The sequence below is a fragment of the Bufo gargarizans genome, chromosome 8, assembly GCF_014858855.1.
Source record: "Bufo gargarizans isolate SCDJY-AF-19 chromosome 8, ASM1485885v1, whole genome shotgun sequence".
NCBI classification, from domain to species: Eukaryota; Metazoa; Chordata; class Amphibia; order Anura; family Bufonidae; genus Bufo; species Bufo gargarizans.
In genome coordinates, this window is record NC_058087.1 from 108,258,852 (window position 1) to 108,276,617 (window position 17,766).

Consider the following 17,766-nt stretch of genomic DNA (forward strand, 5'->3'; position numbering starts at 1 on the left):
CAGCATCTGGTTATGTCTATGCGTTCCAGACTTCTTGCTGTAATTGACTAAAAAAATTGTTTGCAACCAAGTATTAAAAAGTGAAAGTTTGATTTATGATTATTATTCTGTCCCATTACTTTTGGTTCCTTAACAAGTGTGAGGCACATATGCAAACTGTTGTAATTCCTACACCGTTCACCTGATTTGGATGTAAATACCCTCAAATTAAAGCTGACAGTCTGCAGTTAAAGCACATCTTGTTTATTTTATTTAAAATCCATTGTGGTGGTGGTGGTGTATAGAGCCCAAAAAATTAGAATTGTGTTGATGTCCCAATATTTATGGACCTGGCTGTATGTGTCCTATGATAATATGCTTCTACACTGGCATTTTAGGAACCAATCATAATACAGCTGCAAAAGGGTAGATATACTAAAATTACAGTTACAAATGTCAGTCTTCGTTTGTCAGTGCAAAATGTGCCAAATTTATTAAAGGGACACAGGCTTCTTGATCAATTTGGCACATCAGACAGCAGCCTGTTTGACAGAAATTCAGATCTACTACAGCTAAAAGTTGGTGTAGATTTCAACTATCATATAAGTCAGTTTCTAGCATAAATTATAGTAAATGTGTTGGGTGGTGAAAGGTCATGCCCCTTTTGCTAAGACTGTCTGTTTTCTCACCACCCTTTACAAGTGTCAAAAGAATTGAAAATATCCAAATTATAAAACATATATGGTGTGCACCATAATCTCTGACTTTTGAACACAATGGTGTTGTAAACACTTTAGTAAATGTGCCTTAGGCCCCATGCACACGGCCGTACCAGTGTACTACTGTATTGCAGCGGCAGCAGGGAGCGCACGGCGTCATAGCAACCAGTGACGCCGTGCGCTCCTGCTCTCAGGAGGGATCCAGGCCGCGGTTCCACAGCCCGCACACGGCTGTGAAACACGGCCGTGTGCATGGGGCCTTAGTGTCTTCATACCAGTGAACTTAAGAATGTATTGCACCTGCAGATTTTTGGGCAGATCTGGCAGTCCATACTGCCACCAATTGCCCAATGAATGAGCAAACACTCATTTGTCTGGCAATCCAAATCTTTTAACAGGTTAAAAAAAAATCATTGTTTGCATCACGATCTGCTGTGGGCAAACAATCATTCAGTATAGGGAAGTGCAATGGTATAAGGATCGCTCCTCTCTATACTGAGGAGATCCCTGCATGTAATTGCAGCGGTCTCCTCCACTAGCGAGCAGACGATTGCCTTGAAGGAACGCTTCCTTCCCAACAATCGCCTGTTAAATCCGGATGTCTAATACATACTTTAGAGTGCACAGGGACATAACATAACACAATTACAGAAGATTTCTTACAGGTATAACTTTTAAGACATTACTATGGTATCCCAAAATATTTTTGAAATACACTTAAGAGATCTTTTAGTAGGTCTCCTGATTTATTGAGTCTCCTAGCTTGACTTATTCTTGTTCTCATAGTATGTTTAGTGGTATAAAGTGCAAAGGTTTATCATGTTGTATAATCATATAAGACCATTGTAGAAAAAAAATCTGCATAGAAAAGTAAAGGTATGTTTAGATTTGTCAGATGTGCATATTACAAATCAAGCAAGTACTGTATTCACTACAGGACCGATGACAGAAACTGATTTCTGAAACTGATAGCAGCTTATGTTGGAAATCCAAAAAAAGATCAGCCCCAATGGGGATAATCCATTTGAGATTAATTAGTGGCTGTTCTGTGCAGGAATAGTTGGAATACAAATGTGTCCACCCTTACCTTACATTGAAACTGGTTATGGACTCCAGTTTCCCATGAAACCAATTTAATACAGTATCAAAATATTCCAACAGGCCATTAGTCACAACTCAACCACTGGGTGGCTGCATATAGACACATACATCATGGATATTTTTGATGCAATATGACAAAAATCATGTTGCTTTAAAAAAAGCTGGTCATCTCGAGACACAGATCAGGTCATGACCAGCCAAAAGGAAAGATCACACCTGTAAGTAGCATACAAATTACTCTCAAACATTTTGTTTCCATTCCTGTGCATGGGGTTGCTCACATGTATATAGAATGCTGAATATTTTGGGATTTTGGTATAAAATCTGCATAAACAAACATGTTGTGAATTTGCTACATAGCTTTTATGTAGAAATTCTCATACACACTGCAGAAATTTTCCACATGAATTTTAAAATTCTATTGCATGTCAATTTATGTTGCACACTTGATATAGGAAATAAATCCTCATTTACTTCCATGTCGAGAATATTTTCTGCATGTGAATTTTTGAAGTTCATAAAGTTTTGATGCAGATTTCATGTGGTTCTGCATCAAAATCTGCAAGTCCTAAAGAAAAAAATATACTTGCATCCCCTTGTGTTTCTCTGGCGGTATTGTACAACCTGCTGCAACAGTCACATGGGATGCAGGAGTTCAGGTTGTACCAAGACCTCCATGGGAGCAGGTAAGATAGCCACAGAAATAAAACAGTAGGTGGGTATTCATTTTTCACTTTTTGTTCATTGCTCGATAGGTCAAATTTGGTAAGGATTTGCTGCTGAAGAGTTCTCTGCAAAATTACTGCTAGTTGATATTTGGTTAAAATGTTCCTGAACTCTGCTGGCCTCTTTATGAGGTGAACACATAACTTAAAACTCCTTTAAGGGTCCATTTTTTTTCGTTTCTAAAATCTTAATAAAAGAAATGGAAAGCTTATCAGCCAGTTTTTTCACTAGAACAAGGCAGCTTCTGCTTGTAGGTACGTTTGTTGCTTTGATTTCATCCTGAGGATCCAGCCAGAAGATAGCACAAAAACATAATTTGAAATATACATCACTACAAGATAAAAATACACTCTTGAAATGGTTATACAACACAACAGGTACCAGCACAAATATATGGAATTCGTAAACAATAGATATTATAATAATCCATCTAAGTTCTTTTGGACAGACTGATCACCCTTTCCATTATTTGGTTCATCCAGTGGTTTATAATTGTTTTGGTATTCTTGAAGGATTTTAACAACATCATGATGTCCAAAGTGCATAGCTTCATCCATAGGAGTGTTATTCCATCTGTAATAAAAATAAAATAAAAATCAAAGAATGAAAACGTTATTGTCCAGAGTCCACTGTTTTTCAGTGCTGCAGGTTCTATAGAAGTAGGCCACATTTACCACAAACAAGTTCAGCTATTTAGATCCACGTTGCCAATAACCCGAACCAGAAATCCAAAGCAGTTAGGAAGACCAAGTCACTCTTCTCCACACAATCACTGCAAGCTGGCCACATTGCCTTTGCGTCTCCCTCTCCTGGTTTCATTCTCCTGTAATCCCTCTCAGAAACAAACCAGAGAAGATCCAAGATAGTGAAGTACTGCAACACTAGGTTAAGCCAAGGGCCCTTGAAAAAGCGTGGCTAAACCTGGGAAGGGCTTGCCAGGACATCTGGTTTTATTACATGCGTGTTTTATATAAAACCCTGTGAGTATAATAGATATGCTTGGCTGAACCTAGTGTTGCAGTACTTCACTATCTTGGATCTTCTCTGGTTTGTACCTGAGAGGGATTACAGGAGGGGGAAACCATAGGAGAGATAGGGAGGAGATGCGGCTAGCTTACAGTGATTGTCTGTGAACTAATAAAAAAATAAAAAATAAAGAGTAATGCTAATTTTAGTCCTCTTCTTATAGACTAGTACAGAAATTCACTTTCTCTTAACTAAAACATTTGCTTTGCCTCTTAATATACCTGTCTTCACTGCACTTCTGATCCCTGCATGTGAACTTCTTGCATGCACAGGCTCAGGGTCACAGCTAATAACACAACACCAGTCATTGGCTACAGTGGTGAACCTGTCCATGGAAGTTGCCTGAGAGGGGGGGATGAAAAAAAAGAAAAAAAAAAAGAGAGAAAGTCACAGACAACCTTTTTAAGTATCCAAAAGGTGCTTCCTCTCTTTGTTTTCTGGGGGTGTTTTGAGATGCTTAGTATTTTTTTTTTGTCATTTACATTTTTTTTCCTATAGAGAAGTCTATGGGAGGGTCCCTGAAGGAAGATCCAGTGCACTCTACAATTTTAAACAAAAATTGCCAAGAAAATGTGAAACTGTGTTAAAATGCTACTGCATAAAAAAAAGAAATCTGTGTTTTGTAGAGCATTTTAGACTTTCATATTTGCAAACATGTAACATCACTGGTGGTTTTTGTTCAAGAAAAATGCAAAAACAACAAAAATTGGGTGTGCAACCGCCTTACACAGATATTCAATATTTTTTTTAAGTATTGGCATATCGCTAAGATATGTCATCACTTTATTATCATGGGGGTTCAACCTCTGGGAACTCCACGAATAAAGGAGTTGTAACACAGTTTTTTTTGCATGAAGGGTGGCAGCATGACCACTCACTATGCAAGAAATAAGACTGTGCTGCAGTTCTCTACACTGAAGGTGGCTTGTGCAGGCAAAATCAGCGCTGTGGTCCCTTCACTCTCTGGAACAATAGAAGGGATAGAAGTCTTAACACCACTAATCATAAAGTAATGGCAAAAACTAAAAATCTTTTTATTAAAAATGTAATCCTGATAGTTTCCAATAGTTGTGCTGCTGTTTATATCAATGGTTATTATTTCTTTTTTTTTTACTCTGGATTTGGGGATTGGATATTGCTTTATGTCTAGCATAATTGACAACTTTTGTATTGCTTTACTTATTTTACACATATCCTAGGTTAAAAGCCTGTAAAATATACCAGAACTATCTGTCTAATCTATCTATATACATAGTAACATCGTTTATAAGGCTGAAAAAAAACATCTGTCCATCTGGTTCAGCCTGTTATCCTGCAAGTTGATCCAGAGGAAGGCACAAACAAAAAACAAACTGTGAGGTAGAAGCCAATTTTTTCCACTTTAGGGGAAAAAAATTCCTTTCCGACTCAATTCAGTCAATCAGAATAACTCCCTGGATCAACGATCCCTCTCTAGTAGCTATAGCCTGTAATATTATTACACTCCAGAAATACATCCAAGCCCCTCTTGAACTCTTTTAGTGAACTCACCATCACCACCTCCTCAGGCAGAGAGTTCCATAGTCTCACTGCTCTTACCGTAAAGAATCCTCTTCTATGTTTGTGTACAAACCTTTTTTCCTCCAGACGCAGAGGATTTCCCCTTGTCACAGTCACAGTCCTGGGGATATATAGATGATGGGAGAGATCTCTGTACGGACCCCTGATATATTTATACATACTGTTGTTATTAGATCTCCCCTGAGTCATAATTTTTTTTAACGTGAATAACCCTAATTTTGATAATTATGGGTACTGTAGTCCACCCATTCCAGTTATTACTTTAGTTACCCTCCTCTGAACCCTCTCCAGCTCTGCTATGCCTGCATTGTTCACAGGAGCCCAGAACTGTACACAGTACTCCATATGTGGTCTGACTAGTGATTTATAAAGTGGCAGGACTATGTTCTCATCACGAGCTACTATGCCCCTTTTCATGCAACCCATTATCTTATTGGCCTTGGCAGCAGCTGCCTGACACTGGTTTCAACAGCTTAGTTTGCTGTTCAATAAAATTCCTAGGTCCTTTCCCATGTCAGTGTTACCCAGGGTTTTACCATTAAGTATGTACTGGTGATTTGCATTATTCCTTCCCATGTGCATAACCTTACATTTGTCAGTGTTAAACCTCATCTGCCACTTATCTGCCCAAGTCTCCAATCTATCTAGATCAACCTGTAGCAGTAAACTGTCCTCTTCCGTGTCAATTTCTTTACAGTTTAGTGATGTCTCCAAAAATTGATATTTTACTGTGCAAGCCTTCTACAGGATCATTAATAAATATATTGAAGAGAATAGGGCCCAATACGGAGCCCTGTGGTACCCCACTAGTGACAGTGACCCAATCTGAGTGTGTACTGTTAATAACACCCTCTGTTTTCTATCATTGAGCCAGTTACTTACCCACATACTGACACTTTCCCCCAGTCCAAGCATTCTCATTTTATATACTAACCTTTTATGTGGTACAGTTTCAAATGCTTTGGAGAAGTCCCTATATATACGACATCCATTGATTCGCCACGGTCAAGTCTAGATCTTACCTCCTCATAGAAACTGATTAAATTAGTCTGACATGACTGATCCCTCATGAAGCCATACAGATATGGCATTATTTGCTTATTTTCATTGAGATACTCCAAGATAGCATCAAACTTTAAAACAGTTTACCCACGACAGATGTTAAACTTACCGGCCTATCGTTTCCAGGGTCTGTTTTTGGACCCTTTTTGAATATTGGCACCACATTTCCTATGCGCCAATCCTCTGGAATGCTCCCTGTCAGTATAGAGTCCTTAAATATCAGAAATAAGGATCTGGCTATGACATTACTTAATTCTCCTAGGATACGGTGGAATATATGCCATCTGGTCCCATGATTTGGTTATTTTAATCTTTTTAAGACGCCGCTGTACTTCTTCCTGGGTGTCATGGACGTTCCCATGGCAGGTACTAGGAGATTGGAGAGACTAGCAATTCTTGGGTTAAATTGACAAGTTCCCTGTGGATCTTGTTGTGTCTATGTTTTGGTGAACGCCACACCCCTTGCTTCAGGTGTTGCTTGTTTATAAATCACTTTTCTCATAAGTAGCGGCTTCTCACTCTTGGAAGTGTGGTTTATAGATTTTCTTCCTGACTTCTATCTAGCAGGTCGATGGTATCCTGTGGCGCTTCTGGAGTTGCCAGTTTTCTACTTTCAGCTAAGTTTGTCTTTTCTTATTGTATTGTGTTTATTTTATTCACAGTTTTTTGTATCTGGGCCCGAGACAGAGACTTCAATTCGTCCATCTGGGGAGGAATGGGTTGTCTCTGGTCCTAACCTCTTTCCAGGGCCTTATAGGGACATAAGGGCCTAGGTATACAGCATATGGATATTCCTACCTTCAAGGTCTATTCATATTAACAGGTAGTTAGGGCCTGGATTAGGGTTGTTTAGGAGGTGACCTGTTCATTCCCTAGTTTCCAGGCACAGTTACTGTTCCCCTTCCCTCCTGTGTTTAGTGTGGAGTTTCCCCCCAAAAATGTTTGTGACCATATAAACCACCAAATAACCATCATTTTGTTGTCTGTATCAGTTCAGCTATGGATGTTACAGCTGCACTGACCGGGCAGCAACAGGGGCTGTCTCTGGAGGTGGATGACCTCCGCACGACCGTGTCACAGACACAGAGACCAAGTTGGCTGATCTTAGTAGTGGTTACCTGACCTGTACCGAAAGTTTTTTTCTCTGCCGACCGGATGACAGTCTCTCCGATCATAGATGCATTTTTCTTGAGCTTTAGGTCTCATCTATGATGACCCGGACCGAACCTCCCTGGCTGAGAATAAATTACGTGGCCTGCGTCAGAGAGAGTGTTTGGCGCAGATTTATTGTTCTGAATTTAGGAGGTGGGCTACTGATACTAAGTGGAACGATCCAGCTCTCCGTAGCCAGTTTTGTCAGGGATTATCTGAGAGGCTGAAGGACGCTTTGGTCCTTGATGAGAATCCTGAGTCTTTGAAAGCCGTTATGTCTTTGGCTGTACGTATTGATAGACGCCTGAGATAGAGATCTAAGGGCCCGCTCTCTACGGACGTTCTATTACATAACGTACCATATTCTTTTGACTCTTTGGGTGAAGAGACTCCTGAGCTTATACCTGAGGATTAAACCATGCAATTAGAGGGAGTGACTGCGGGATCTGCTTGCAAAAGTAGGAGTCGCAAGGAGGGAGTATGTTTTTTCTGCGGTCAAAGGGGATATTTTGTCAATATATGTCCAAGCATTCAGCGGCAAAAAGAGAAACAAAAAGGGGCGTCTAAATCCATCGGAGGTGTGAGTGAGGAGTCAGAGAATGTGCATTTGTCCTTTGCTGGTAGTACCGATTTCTGCTGACTGCCGAGGTGGCGCTAGAGTCAAAAACTGTGGGAATTGAAGCATTTATCGACATCCGGGCCGGGGTGAACCCGATTGATGCTCAGTTTGTCCGCATACACAGGTTATCACCAAGCATGCACAGGTTAACATACATAAGAATAACCTACATAAATGTTAGGCAAAATTGTCTGACCCTAAAGAAGCCAGCTCAGCATCATGAAGTAATCCTAAAATAGCAAACTGAGACTAAACAGGCTAAAATAATAAGTAATTTTATTAAATACATACATATGACAAAAGTACATAAAAAGATGTGGTACAAATCACTCCTGAGGAATAGTATAACACAGGTATATATAAATAGAGGCTTGTAATAAAATTCTAAAACCGTCCTGGAGGTGGAAGGGAAAATAAGTTATCAGGTGGGGCTGCCACAAAAAAAATAAAAAATTGCACCAGAAGTTGTCTTGTCAGTGTTAAATCGCAAGGTAGCAGGTAGTGCAACACAGATGTAAGATATATATTAAACCCCAAAATTGTATACAAAAAAACAACAACAACAAAAAAACTGTCAGTCACAGTGAATCACTATCAATGTATGCTTCCCAAACCTCCTAACAGAGATAAAGTGCAAAAGCAATGCCCTCATATTACTGACAATAGAATCCCATAAACCTACCCATGAAGTAAGGGGGAGATGATTTCTCAGGAGAGCCGTAAACCCCAATGCACGTTTCGGCGTCTGCCTTCTTCAGGGGGCGCCAACATTTTTTTTAGAGGCTGAAAGGGGTTTTGAACACAGAAAGTCTGGACATGGGGCAACGGCATTACCACTGAGCTATCAGCTTGCCGGCGCCCCCGGAAGAAGGCAGACGCCAAAATGTGCGTTGGGGTGTACGGCTCTCCAGAGAAATCATCTCCCCCTTACTTCATTGGTAGGTTTATGGGATTGCACTTTATCTCTGTTAGGAGGTTTGGGAAGCATACATTGATAGTGATTCACTGTGACTGCAAGTTTATATATATTAGGCCTGCACAATATATCGCCAAAGCAATCGCAATTAATCGCCATCGCCAATTGGCCGACCCAAAAATGCTGCAATTATATTACCATATTTTTTGCTTTATAAGACAAACTCCCCCCCCCCCCCCAAAAGTGGGGGGGGGGGGGGGAAATGGCAGTGCGCCTTATAAAGCGATGGTTGACTTTTTACGTGGTTGACACGGATGTATCGCCGGCTGCTATGCTGCACAGCGCGGCCGGCGATACATCAGTTACTGTGCGGGGAGGGAGGAGGGGCTGGAGGCAAGTCGTTATTTTAATGAAAAAATGTTCTTTTATTTATTCTATTTATCTGTTCTGTGCAGTGCTATTAAGAAAATGGCAAGTTTTGTATTTTGTACTTTTGCAGTAATGCAAATATGTTATTTAATTTAGTAAAAGATGTTTTATTTTGAAAAACACTGTGCATTTCAGTTCTTGAGTTAAGCATAACTACATTTCTGCATTATCAGTAATTTGTGTGTGCTTTTGCCTTGAAAATCCAAGCAAATAGACCTCTAGCACAATTCCCTTAAAATATTGAATCGCATACCGTTATCGCAATTTTTAGGGCCCTAATCGCAATCGCACAAAATTCCCATATCGTGCAGCCCTAATATATATATCTATTTTTTTTTTTTATACAATTTAAGTAGTTGCATACACTTTTTGACATTTTCCCTTATTTTGGGGTTTAATATATATATATAGAAGATACAAAAATTGGACTGCACTCCAAGTATTTTGTGAAGAAAATCTGTGTTTATTCACCCATCTTGTGGCAAAGCAAGAGCTTTGCCACAAGATGGGTGAATAAACACAGATTTTCTTCACAAAATACTTGGAGTGCAGTCCAATTTTTGTATCTTCAGTACTGGGTAAGCACCTGCTGCCGTCTTTGGATTTTGCACCCATATATCAGTAGGATGGTGCCGCCTGTGGTTTTCCTTTTATATATATATATATATATATATATATATATCACACCTTTGTGTTACAGTACCTCATTGTATTGCTACCTTGCGATTTAACACTATCAAGACAACTTCTGGTGCAATTTATTTATTTTTTTGCGGCAGTCCCACCTGATAACTTATCTTCCCTTCCACCTCCAGGGACATTTTAGCATTTTATTACAAGCCTCCATTTATATATATATCTGCGTTATACTATTCCTCAGGAGTGATTCATACCACATCTTTTTATGTACTTTTGTCATATTTATGTATTTAATAAAATTACTGATCATTTTTCCCCTGTTTAGTCTCAGTTTGCTTTTTTAGGTTATCACCAAGTAGATTTAAAAAAAATCATTCCTGTATTTGCTATTGATTCTGCCCCTTTTACTCAGAGGTGCTTGTCCAAGATTTGCATGATATCAGATTATGGCTACATGCACACGACTGTGCTGTTTTTTGCAGTCCGCAAACCGCAGATCCGCAAAAACGGAAGCCGCCCATGTGCCTTCCGCAATTTGTGGAATGGAACGGGCAGCCCATTGTAAACATGCCTATTCTTGTCCGCAAAATGAACAAGAATAGGGTATGCTATATTTTATTTTTTGCTGGGCCACGGAACGGTGCAACGGATGCGGACAGCACACAGAGTGCTGTCCTCATATTTTGCGGCCCCATTGAATTAAATGGGTCCGCATCCGAGCCACAAAAACGATGGCTCTGATGCGGACCAAAACAATAGTCGAGTGCATGAGGCCTAAGAGTGGGTGATTTTTATCAAGAAGTTATCTCGTGTTTTGTCTCAGAAGGTCTCTCTGCACCTATGGTTCTGGGTTTACCGTGGCTTGCCAAGCATAATCCAACTATCGATTGGCAAGCTAGGCAGATTCTGGATTGGGGGGACTATTGCATTGATAATTGTCTCAATACATCCTTTTCTGTGGTTACTATTAAGACTGTACCCTCTTTTATATCCGAGTTTGCCGATGTGTTTTCTGAGAGTGGATGTCAGGATTTACCTTCCCATCGGGAATATGATTGCCCTGTCAATCTTATTCCCGGGGCTAAATTACCTAAATCTAGGTTGTATACTCTTTCTGAACCGAAAAGGCAGGCAATGAGATAATATATTGCCGAGAGTTTGAAGAAAGGGCACATAAGACCTTCCAAGTCTCCAGTGGCTGCAGTTTTTTTTTTCTGTAGATTATTATTCATGATCCTTATCCTCTTCCTTTGATTCCTGATTTGTTTAACCAGATTAATGGTGCCAAGGTGTTCTCCAAGTTGGACTTAAAGGGGTTGTCCAGGTTCAGAGCTGAACCTGGACAGCCCTCCATTTTCACCCCAGCAGCCCCCCTGACATGAGCATCGGAGCAGTTCATGCTCCGATGCTCTCCTTTGCCCTGCGCTAAATCGTGCAGGGCAAAGGCATTTTTCAGAGTTCCGGTGACGTACCGGGCTCTCCATGGGGCTGACAGGAACCCCGGTGACGTCACCGGCACTGATGGGCGGGATTTGGCTCTGCCCTAGCCAGTAAAACGGCTAGGGCAGAGCTAAAGTCCGCCCCTCAGAGCCGGTGATGTCACCGAACACACTGCTGGGCGGAAGTTACCGCCCAGCAGTGTGTTATTAAAAACAAAAGAGCCTGTGCCCTGCGCGATCTAGCGCAGGGCACAGGAGCGCATCGGAGCATGAGATGCTCCGATGCTAGGCTCAGGGGGGCTGCCGGGGTGAAAATAAGGGTATGTCCGGGTTCAGCTCTGAACCCGGACAACCCCTTTAAAGGGGGGCATATAATCTGGTTAGGATCAAGAAAGGGGATGAATGGAATACTCCTGAGGGGCACTTTGAGAACCTGGTCATGCCTTTCGGGTTGACCAATGCCCCGGCAGTCTTCCAACATTTTGTGAATTACATCTTTCATCACCTGGTGGGGAGGTTTTGTGATGGTGTATTTGGATGACATTCTAATTTATTCTCCTGACATGGAAACACATGAGAATCATGTGAGACAGGTGTTACAGATCCTAAGGGATAATAAATTGTTCGCAAAGTTAGAAAGTGTGTTTTTGCGGTACACAAGGTACAGTTCTTGGGCTACCTGCTGTCATCTTTGGGTTTTCGAATGGATACTGAGAAAGTCTGTGCTGTATTGGACTAGGATCGACCCAAAAATCTAAAGGCTCTTATGCGGTTTTTAGGATTCACCAACTATTACCGAAAATGTATTAAGAATTATTCAACAATAGTAAATCCCTTAACGAACATGACTAAGAAGGGGACGGGATGTCTCTGTATGATCTGATTCGACGTTGCAAGCCTTTTCTGCGATTAAGGAATGCTTCTCTTCTGCTCCCATATTGGTGCAGCCAGATGTGTCACAACCGTTTATTGTGGAAGTGGATGCATCCGAAGTGGGGGTAGGAGCAGTTTTCTCACAGAACCCATCACCTGGTAAATGGCTACGATGTGCATTTTCTCGAAAAAAACTATTCCCAGCTGAGAGAAATTATGATGTGGGTAACAGAGAGTTGCTGGCCATTAAATCGGCTTTTGAGGAATGGCATCACTGGTTGGAAGGGGTGATTCATTCGATCACGGTATTCACTGATCATAAAAATCTTGCTTATCTGGAGTCGGCGAAACAACTGAACCCAAGACAAGCCAGATGGGCCCTGTTTTTAACCAGATTCAATTTCACTGTCACCAATCTTCCTGGGATTAAGAATGTCAAGGTGGACGCCTTGTTACGTAGTTTCCCTGGAGGTGGCGATTTTGAAAACCCGAGTCCCATACTGTCAAAAGGGGTGGTGATATCCGCCCTCTACCCTGACCTTAAGGTGAAGGTGTTAGAGGCTCAGGGAGACATATTGGACTTGTATCCCTCTGGGAAACTATTTGTTCCACCGGAATTGCATCACAAGGAGTTGGAGGAACATCATTGTACGGTTCTTACAGGACATCCTGGGAGTAGGTCCACTGCCAACCTCATATCTCGTAGATTCTGGTAGCCGGGGTGGCTTAAGTGAAGTACTATGTGTCAGCCTGTACTACCTGTGCACGTGCCAAGGTGATACATACTCTACCTTCTGGATCTTTACTTCCGTTACCCATTCCATCCAGACTATGGACTCATGTATCCATGAACTTTATCACTAATCTACTTAATTCTTCAGGAAAGACAGTTATTCTATTGGTAGTTGATCGCTTTAGTAAAATGGTACATTTTATCGCATTACCAGGCCTACCTAATGCTAAAACCCTTGCACAGGCATTTGTTGACAACATTGTGAAACTCCATGGCATTCCCTCTGATGTGGTCTCGGATCGCGGCACTCCGTTTGTTTCCAGGTTCTGGAAGGCGTTCTGTACTCGTCTGGGAATTCAACTGTCCCCTTTTCTTTGGCTTTTCATCTTCAGTCAAATGGATAGGTGGAAACGGAGCGCACTAATCAGAGTCTGGAGACTTACTTGGCTGTCCACAAGAAACATGAAGTTGAAGGTACCTTCCTGGAAGTTGGGTCCAAGGTTTATCGGCCCATATAAGATCACAGCCATTATTAATCCTGTAGCTTTTCGTCTTGAGATTCATCAGGCCCTGAAAATTCATAAAGTGTTCCATAGGTCTTTGTTGAAAAAATATATTGAACCTTTACAGACATCTAACTTGCCACCCGCTCCGATCATGGTGGACAGTAATTTGGAATTCGAGATCGCGAATATAGTTGACTCTCGAGTTCTCCGTTGATCCCTTTAATATCTTGTCTACTGTAGAGGTTATGGACCAGAGGAGAGGATGTGGGTGCCGGCATCCGACGTTAATGCCAATCGTTTAGTGAATGCCTTTCATAGATCTCACCCGGAAAAGGTCGGTCCTGGGTGCCCAGAGGTCACCCGTAGAAGGGGGGGGGGTGTACTGTCACAAACGTTCACGTGGCAGGTACCAGGAGATTGCAGAGACTGGCAACTCGTGGGTTAAATTGACAAGTTCCCTGTGGATCTTATTGTGTCTGTGTTTTGGTGAATGCCACAACCCTTGCTTCAGGTGTTGCTTGTTGGTAATTTACCTTTCCCATAAGTAGCTGCTTCTCACTCTTGGAGATGCGGGTTATAGATTCTCCCCCCCCCCCCCCCCCCCCCACTGATCGTGTCAGGTATCTTCCTGCTGCTGCTGCCATATCCACACTCTTTCACCTTTCTACTCTGTGGTCTCCTGGTGCTGCTGCCATCTCCACAGGTCACCTTGCCATTCTGTGGTCTCTTGATGCTGCTGCCATCTCCACACTATGTCACCTTGCCACTCTGTGGTATCCTCCTGCTGCTGATGCCATATCCACACTATGTCACCTTGCCCCTCTGTGGTATCCTGATGCTGCTGCAGTCGCCATCTCCATACTATGTCACCTTGCCACTCTGTGGTATCCTCCTGCTGCTGCCACATCCACACTATGTCACCTCGCCACTCTGTGGTATCCTCCTGCTGCTACTGCCATCTCCACACTATGTCACCTTGCCACTCTGTGGTATCTTGCTGCTGCTGCCATATCCACACTATGTCACCTTGACACTCTGTGGTTCCTCCTGCTGCTGCCATATCCACACTGTGTCACCTTGCCATTCTGTGGTCTCCTGTTGATGCTGCTACTGCCATCTCCACACTATGCCACCTTTCCACTCTGTGGTATCCTGATGCTGCTGCCATATCCACACTGTCACCTTGCCACTCTGTGGTCTCCCGATGCTGCTGCTGTCGCCATTTCCACACTATGTCACCTTGCCACTCTGTGGTCTCCTGATGCTGCTGCCATCTCCACACTATGTCCCCTTGTCACTCTGTGGTATGCTCCTGATGCTGCCATATCCACATTATGTCACTTTGCCACTCTGTGGTATCTTGATGCTGCTGCTGCTGCCATATCCACACTATGTCACCTTGACACTCTGTGGTCTCCTGATGCTGCTCCTGCCACCATCTCCGCACTTTGTCACCTTGCCACTCTGTGGTATCCTCCTGCTGCTGCCATATCCACACTATGTCACCTTGCAACTCTGTGGTATCCTCATGCTGCTGCTGCTACTGTCATCTCCACACTATGTCACCTTGCCACTCTGTGGTATCCTCCTGATGCTGCTGCCATATTCACACTATGTCACCTTGCCACTCTGTGGTCTCCAGATGCTGCTGCTATTGCCATCTCCACACTGTCACCTTGCCACTCTGTGGTATCCTCCTCCTGCTGCCATCTCCACACTATGTCACCTTACCACTCTGTGGTCTCCTAATGCTGCTGCTACTGCCATCTCCACACTATGTCACCTTGCCACTCTGTGGTATCCTCCTGATGCTGCTGCCACCTACACACTCTATCATTAGGCCACTCTGTGGTCTCCTCATACTGCTTCCACCTCATCAATATGTCATAAGTCCACTCTGTGGACTTCTCTTGCTGTTCCCACCCTCCCCACTTCATGACTCGGCCACCTTTTTTGCCTTTCGGCCTGGCTGACATCATGATTTATTTGACCTTTCTTCTGATCTGTCAGAAGGAAGGAAAAATGAGATGTACAATGGATCCGGTCTGTGTAGCAGCTGTAAGGCCTGTATGGTCCCATCAGAATTGGCTTATGATTTGGTAGCCAAAATCAGGAGTGGGTACAAAACACAGAAGACATGCAAATATTCCATCCACGTGTCATCTCTGTTTTAGATCCACTCCTGTTTTTTTTGGGCATTAGCAATACTGATGGATTACTGAGCAAATGCTGACCAAGTGAAGGCGTATGCTCCACAGACAGCATCCGTTTTTTGTGGGTTATTGTTCTGACGGATCAGAGAAAGGGCAAATTAATCAGTGACGTCAACAGAAACTTATTGCTGACACCCTCTCTACTCTATCCAGGGGGGCTCTACTTGTATACGCGTTTAATAGAACAGGTTCTGAAGACATCTATGTGGAATCAGCTGGAGACAGTGTAAAAAGAGTGCGCTTCTTCTTGACGCTAACATCGACCTGTAACGCTGAGTTCATACTTCAGTTATTTGGTCAATTTGGCCCCGTGACTGCCCTAATAAGTGATTTGTGCAGTGATTCTAAGAGAGACGACTGTCATTTGCATGTCATATGGACTCACAGTATTACTTCACTCCCAAAGCAGACTCCCTATGCGTGTTACTAACAAGGCACAGTGTTCAACACCACTATAAAGGTTCTCTGCAGCCCGGAAATAGCCATTTTTAACTAAATCCGCCGCGAATGTATTCGGATCGAACCAAATTTTTCACAAAAAATTAGGCAAACCCGCGAATCTAATTTCTGAAAAATTCACTCATCTATACTGCTTACCATCATGTTCTGTGCCATATGGGTCCAGTCGAGAAATCTCGAAAAGAAACCGAAGTTTCTTTTCAAGTGATGCTTTAATATATAATGTGTAATTTTACATCATTCTGTGTTGAATTTCATTCAGAATATATATCAATGTTACCATGAAAATAGTCCCATGGTTTCGGTCGGATAACTACCTTTATCAAGGAATCTGTGGCCTTCGTTAGGTAAGATGTGTCTGGATCCAAAATGCATTCTGTTCGGTTTGGTTGCATTCTCATATAAGGGGAGCAAACCGCAGAATGCTGGGGTTTTCTTTCCGTCACGGGATGCGGAGCAAGACGGATCCGTCATGACCGACAATGCAAGTCAAAGGGGACAGATCAGTTTAACTCTGACACTATCTGACACAATAGAAAACTGATCCGTCCCCCATTGACTTCCAATGGAGTTCATGACTGATCTGTCTTGACTATGTCAAAGATAATACAACCAGATCCGTTTATAATGGATGGAGATGATTATATTATTATCAGTAAAGGAAGCGTTTTTGCTGAACCCTGCCAAAGGCTTTATTGGTGCAGACAACTAGGCGTTTCAGGTAAGATACTCCTTGTTTTTTTACAGGTAAAACAACACTTAAAAAGTTTTTGGGTGGTAAATTGATATTGAGAAGGATGAAGGTGAGATTAAGTACATGTTAAGAAAAAATTAATTCAGTACAAAGGATGTTAAAAAATCCATATTCCATGTAAATTTATAAATTTCACACATTGAGAAATTGGTTAATAACATACATGCAGAAATACCTAAGGAAAGAACCTTACTCACTCAATCTAAGCTCAATTACAAAAAAAAAGGAGGCAGCCAAATACCTAAAATTGAAAAGACAGATGTTATAGGTGGAATAATGTAAAAACAGAAGAGATCACAGTGATTTTATATCATAGGGCTATTTCTGTGATCTCTTTAAGGTCGTACAGTTAGATGATTTGTAACATACAGTATATCCAGAAGACTTCTCGCTTTTTGGGAGCTTCAAACGGGTGGTATTTTGAGAGATGTAATCAATGGGAGGGATTGTAATACAGTCAGCGTTACCTTAATGCTGTAATGCACAGTGTTTTGCTAAACTATGTTTAATTTTTTCCCCCCGGATATTGTACCTATATTGGTTGAGCCTGTAGTGTAGGCCTACGTATTGTAAGTTCCAAGGACAGTGAACTAAACAGAACACATAACTGGATTTGCAATTAAAAAAATGTTTAATCTGAAAAGTAGTGGCATTTGTTTTGAAGTAAAACTCAGTGGTACAGTGTTTAATTATATCACAACATTGGCGTCTATTGTTTCCACACTGGTAGCCCCCTTCCATAGCACGTTGACTAGCCTTATTTTTTAGGGATATACTGTTTGAGGCAGCTCAATGCTAGCAGGTTTTTAATTTGTGGGCGCTGTATAGTAAGTAATTGTTGGATGTTTAGGAAGTGTTTTC

At 41.9% G+C, this 17,766-nt stretch overlaps 1 protein-coding gene across 1 annotated transcript in view; it reads right to left on the bottom strand.

The window, feature by feature from the left end:
• Window positions 1-240: 240 nt before the first annotated feature.
• GLS (glutaminase) overlaps window positions 241-17,766 on the bottom strand; it is a 1,258,313-nt gene continuing 1,240,787 nt past the window's right edge. The window contains exon 18 of the mRNA XM_044303244.1: window positions 241-3,098. Within this exon, the coding sequence (XP_044159179.1) occupies window positions 2,942-3,098 (157 nt within the window). The 3' untranslated portion in view covers window positions 241-2,941. The remainder of the gene's footprint in view (window positions 3,099-17,766) is intronic.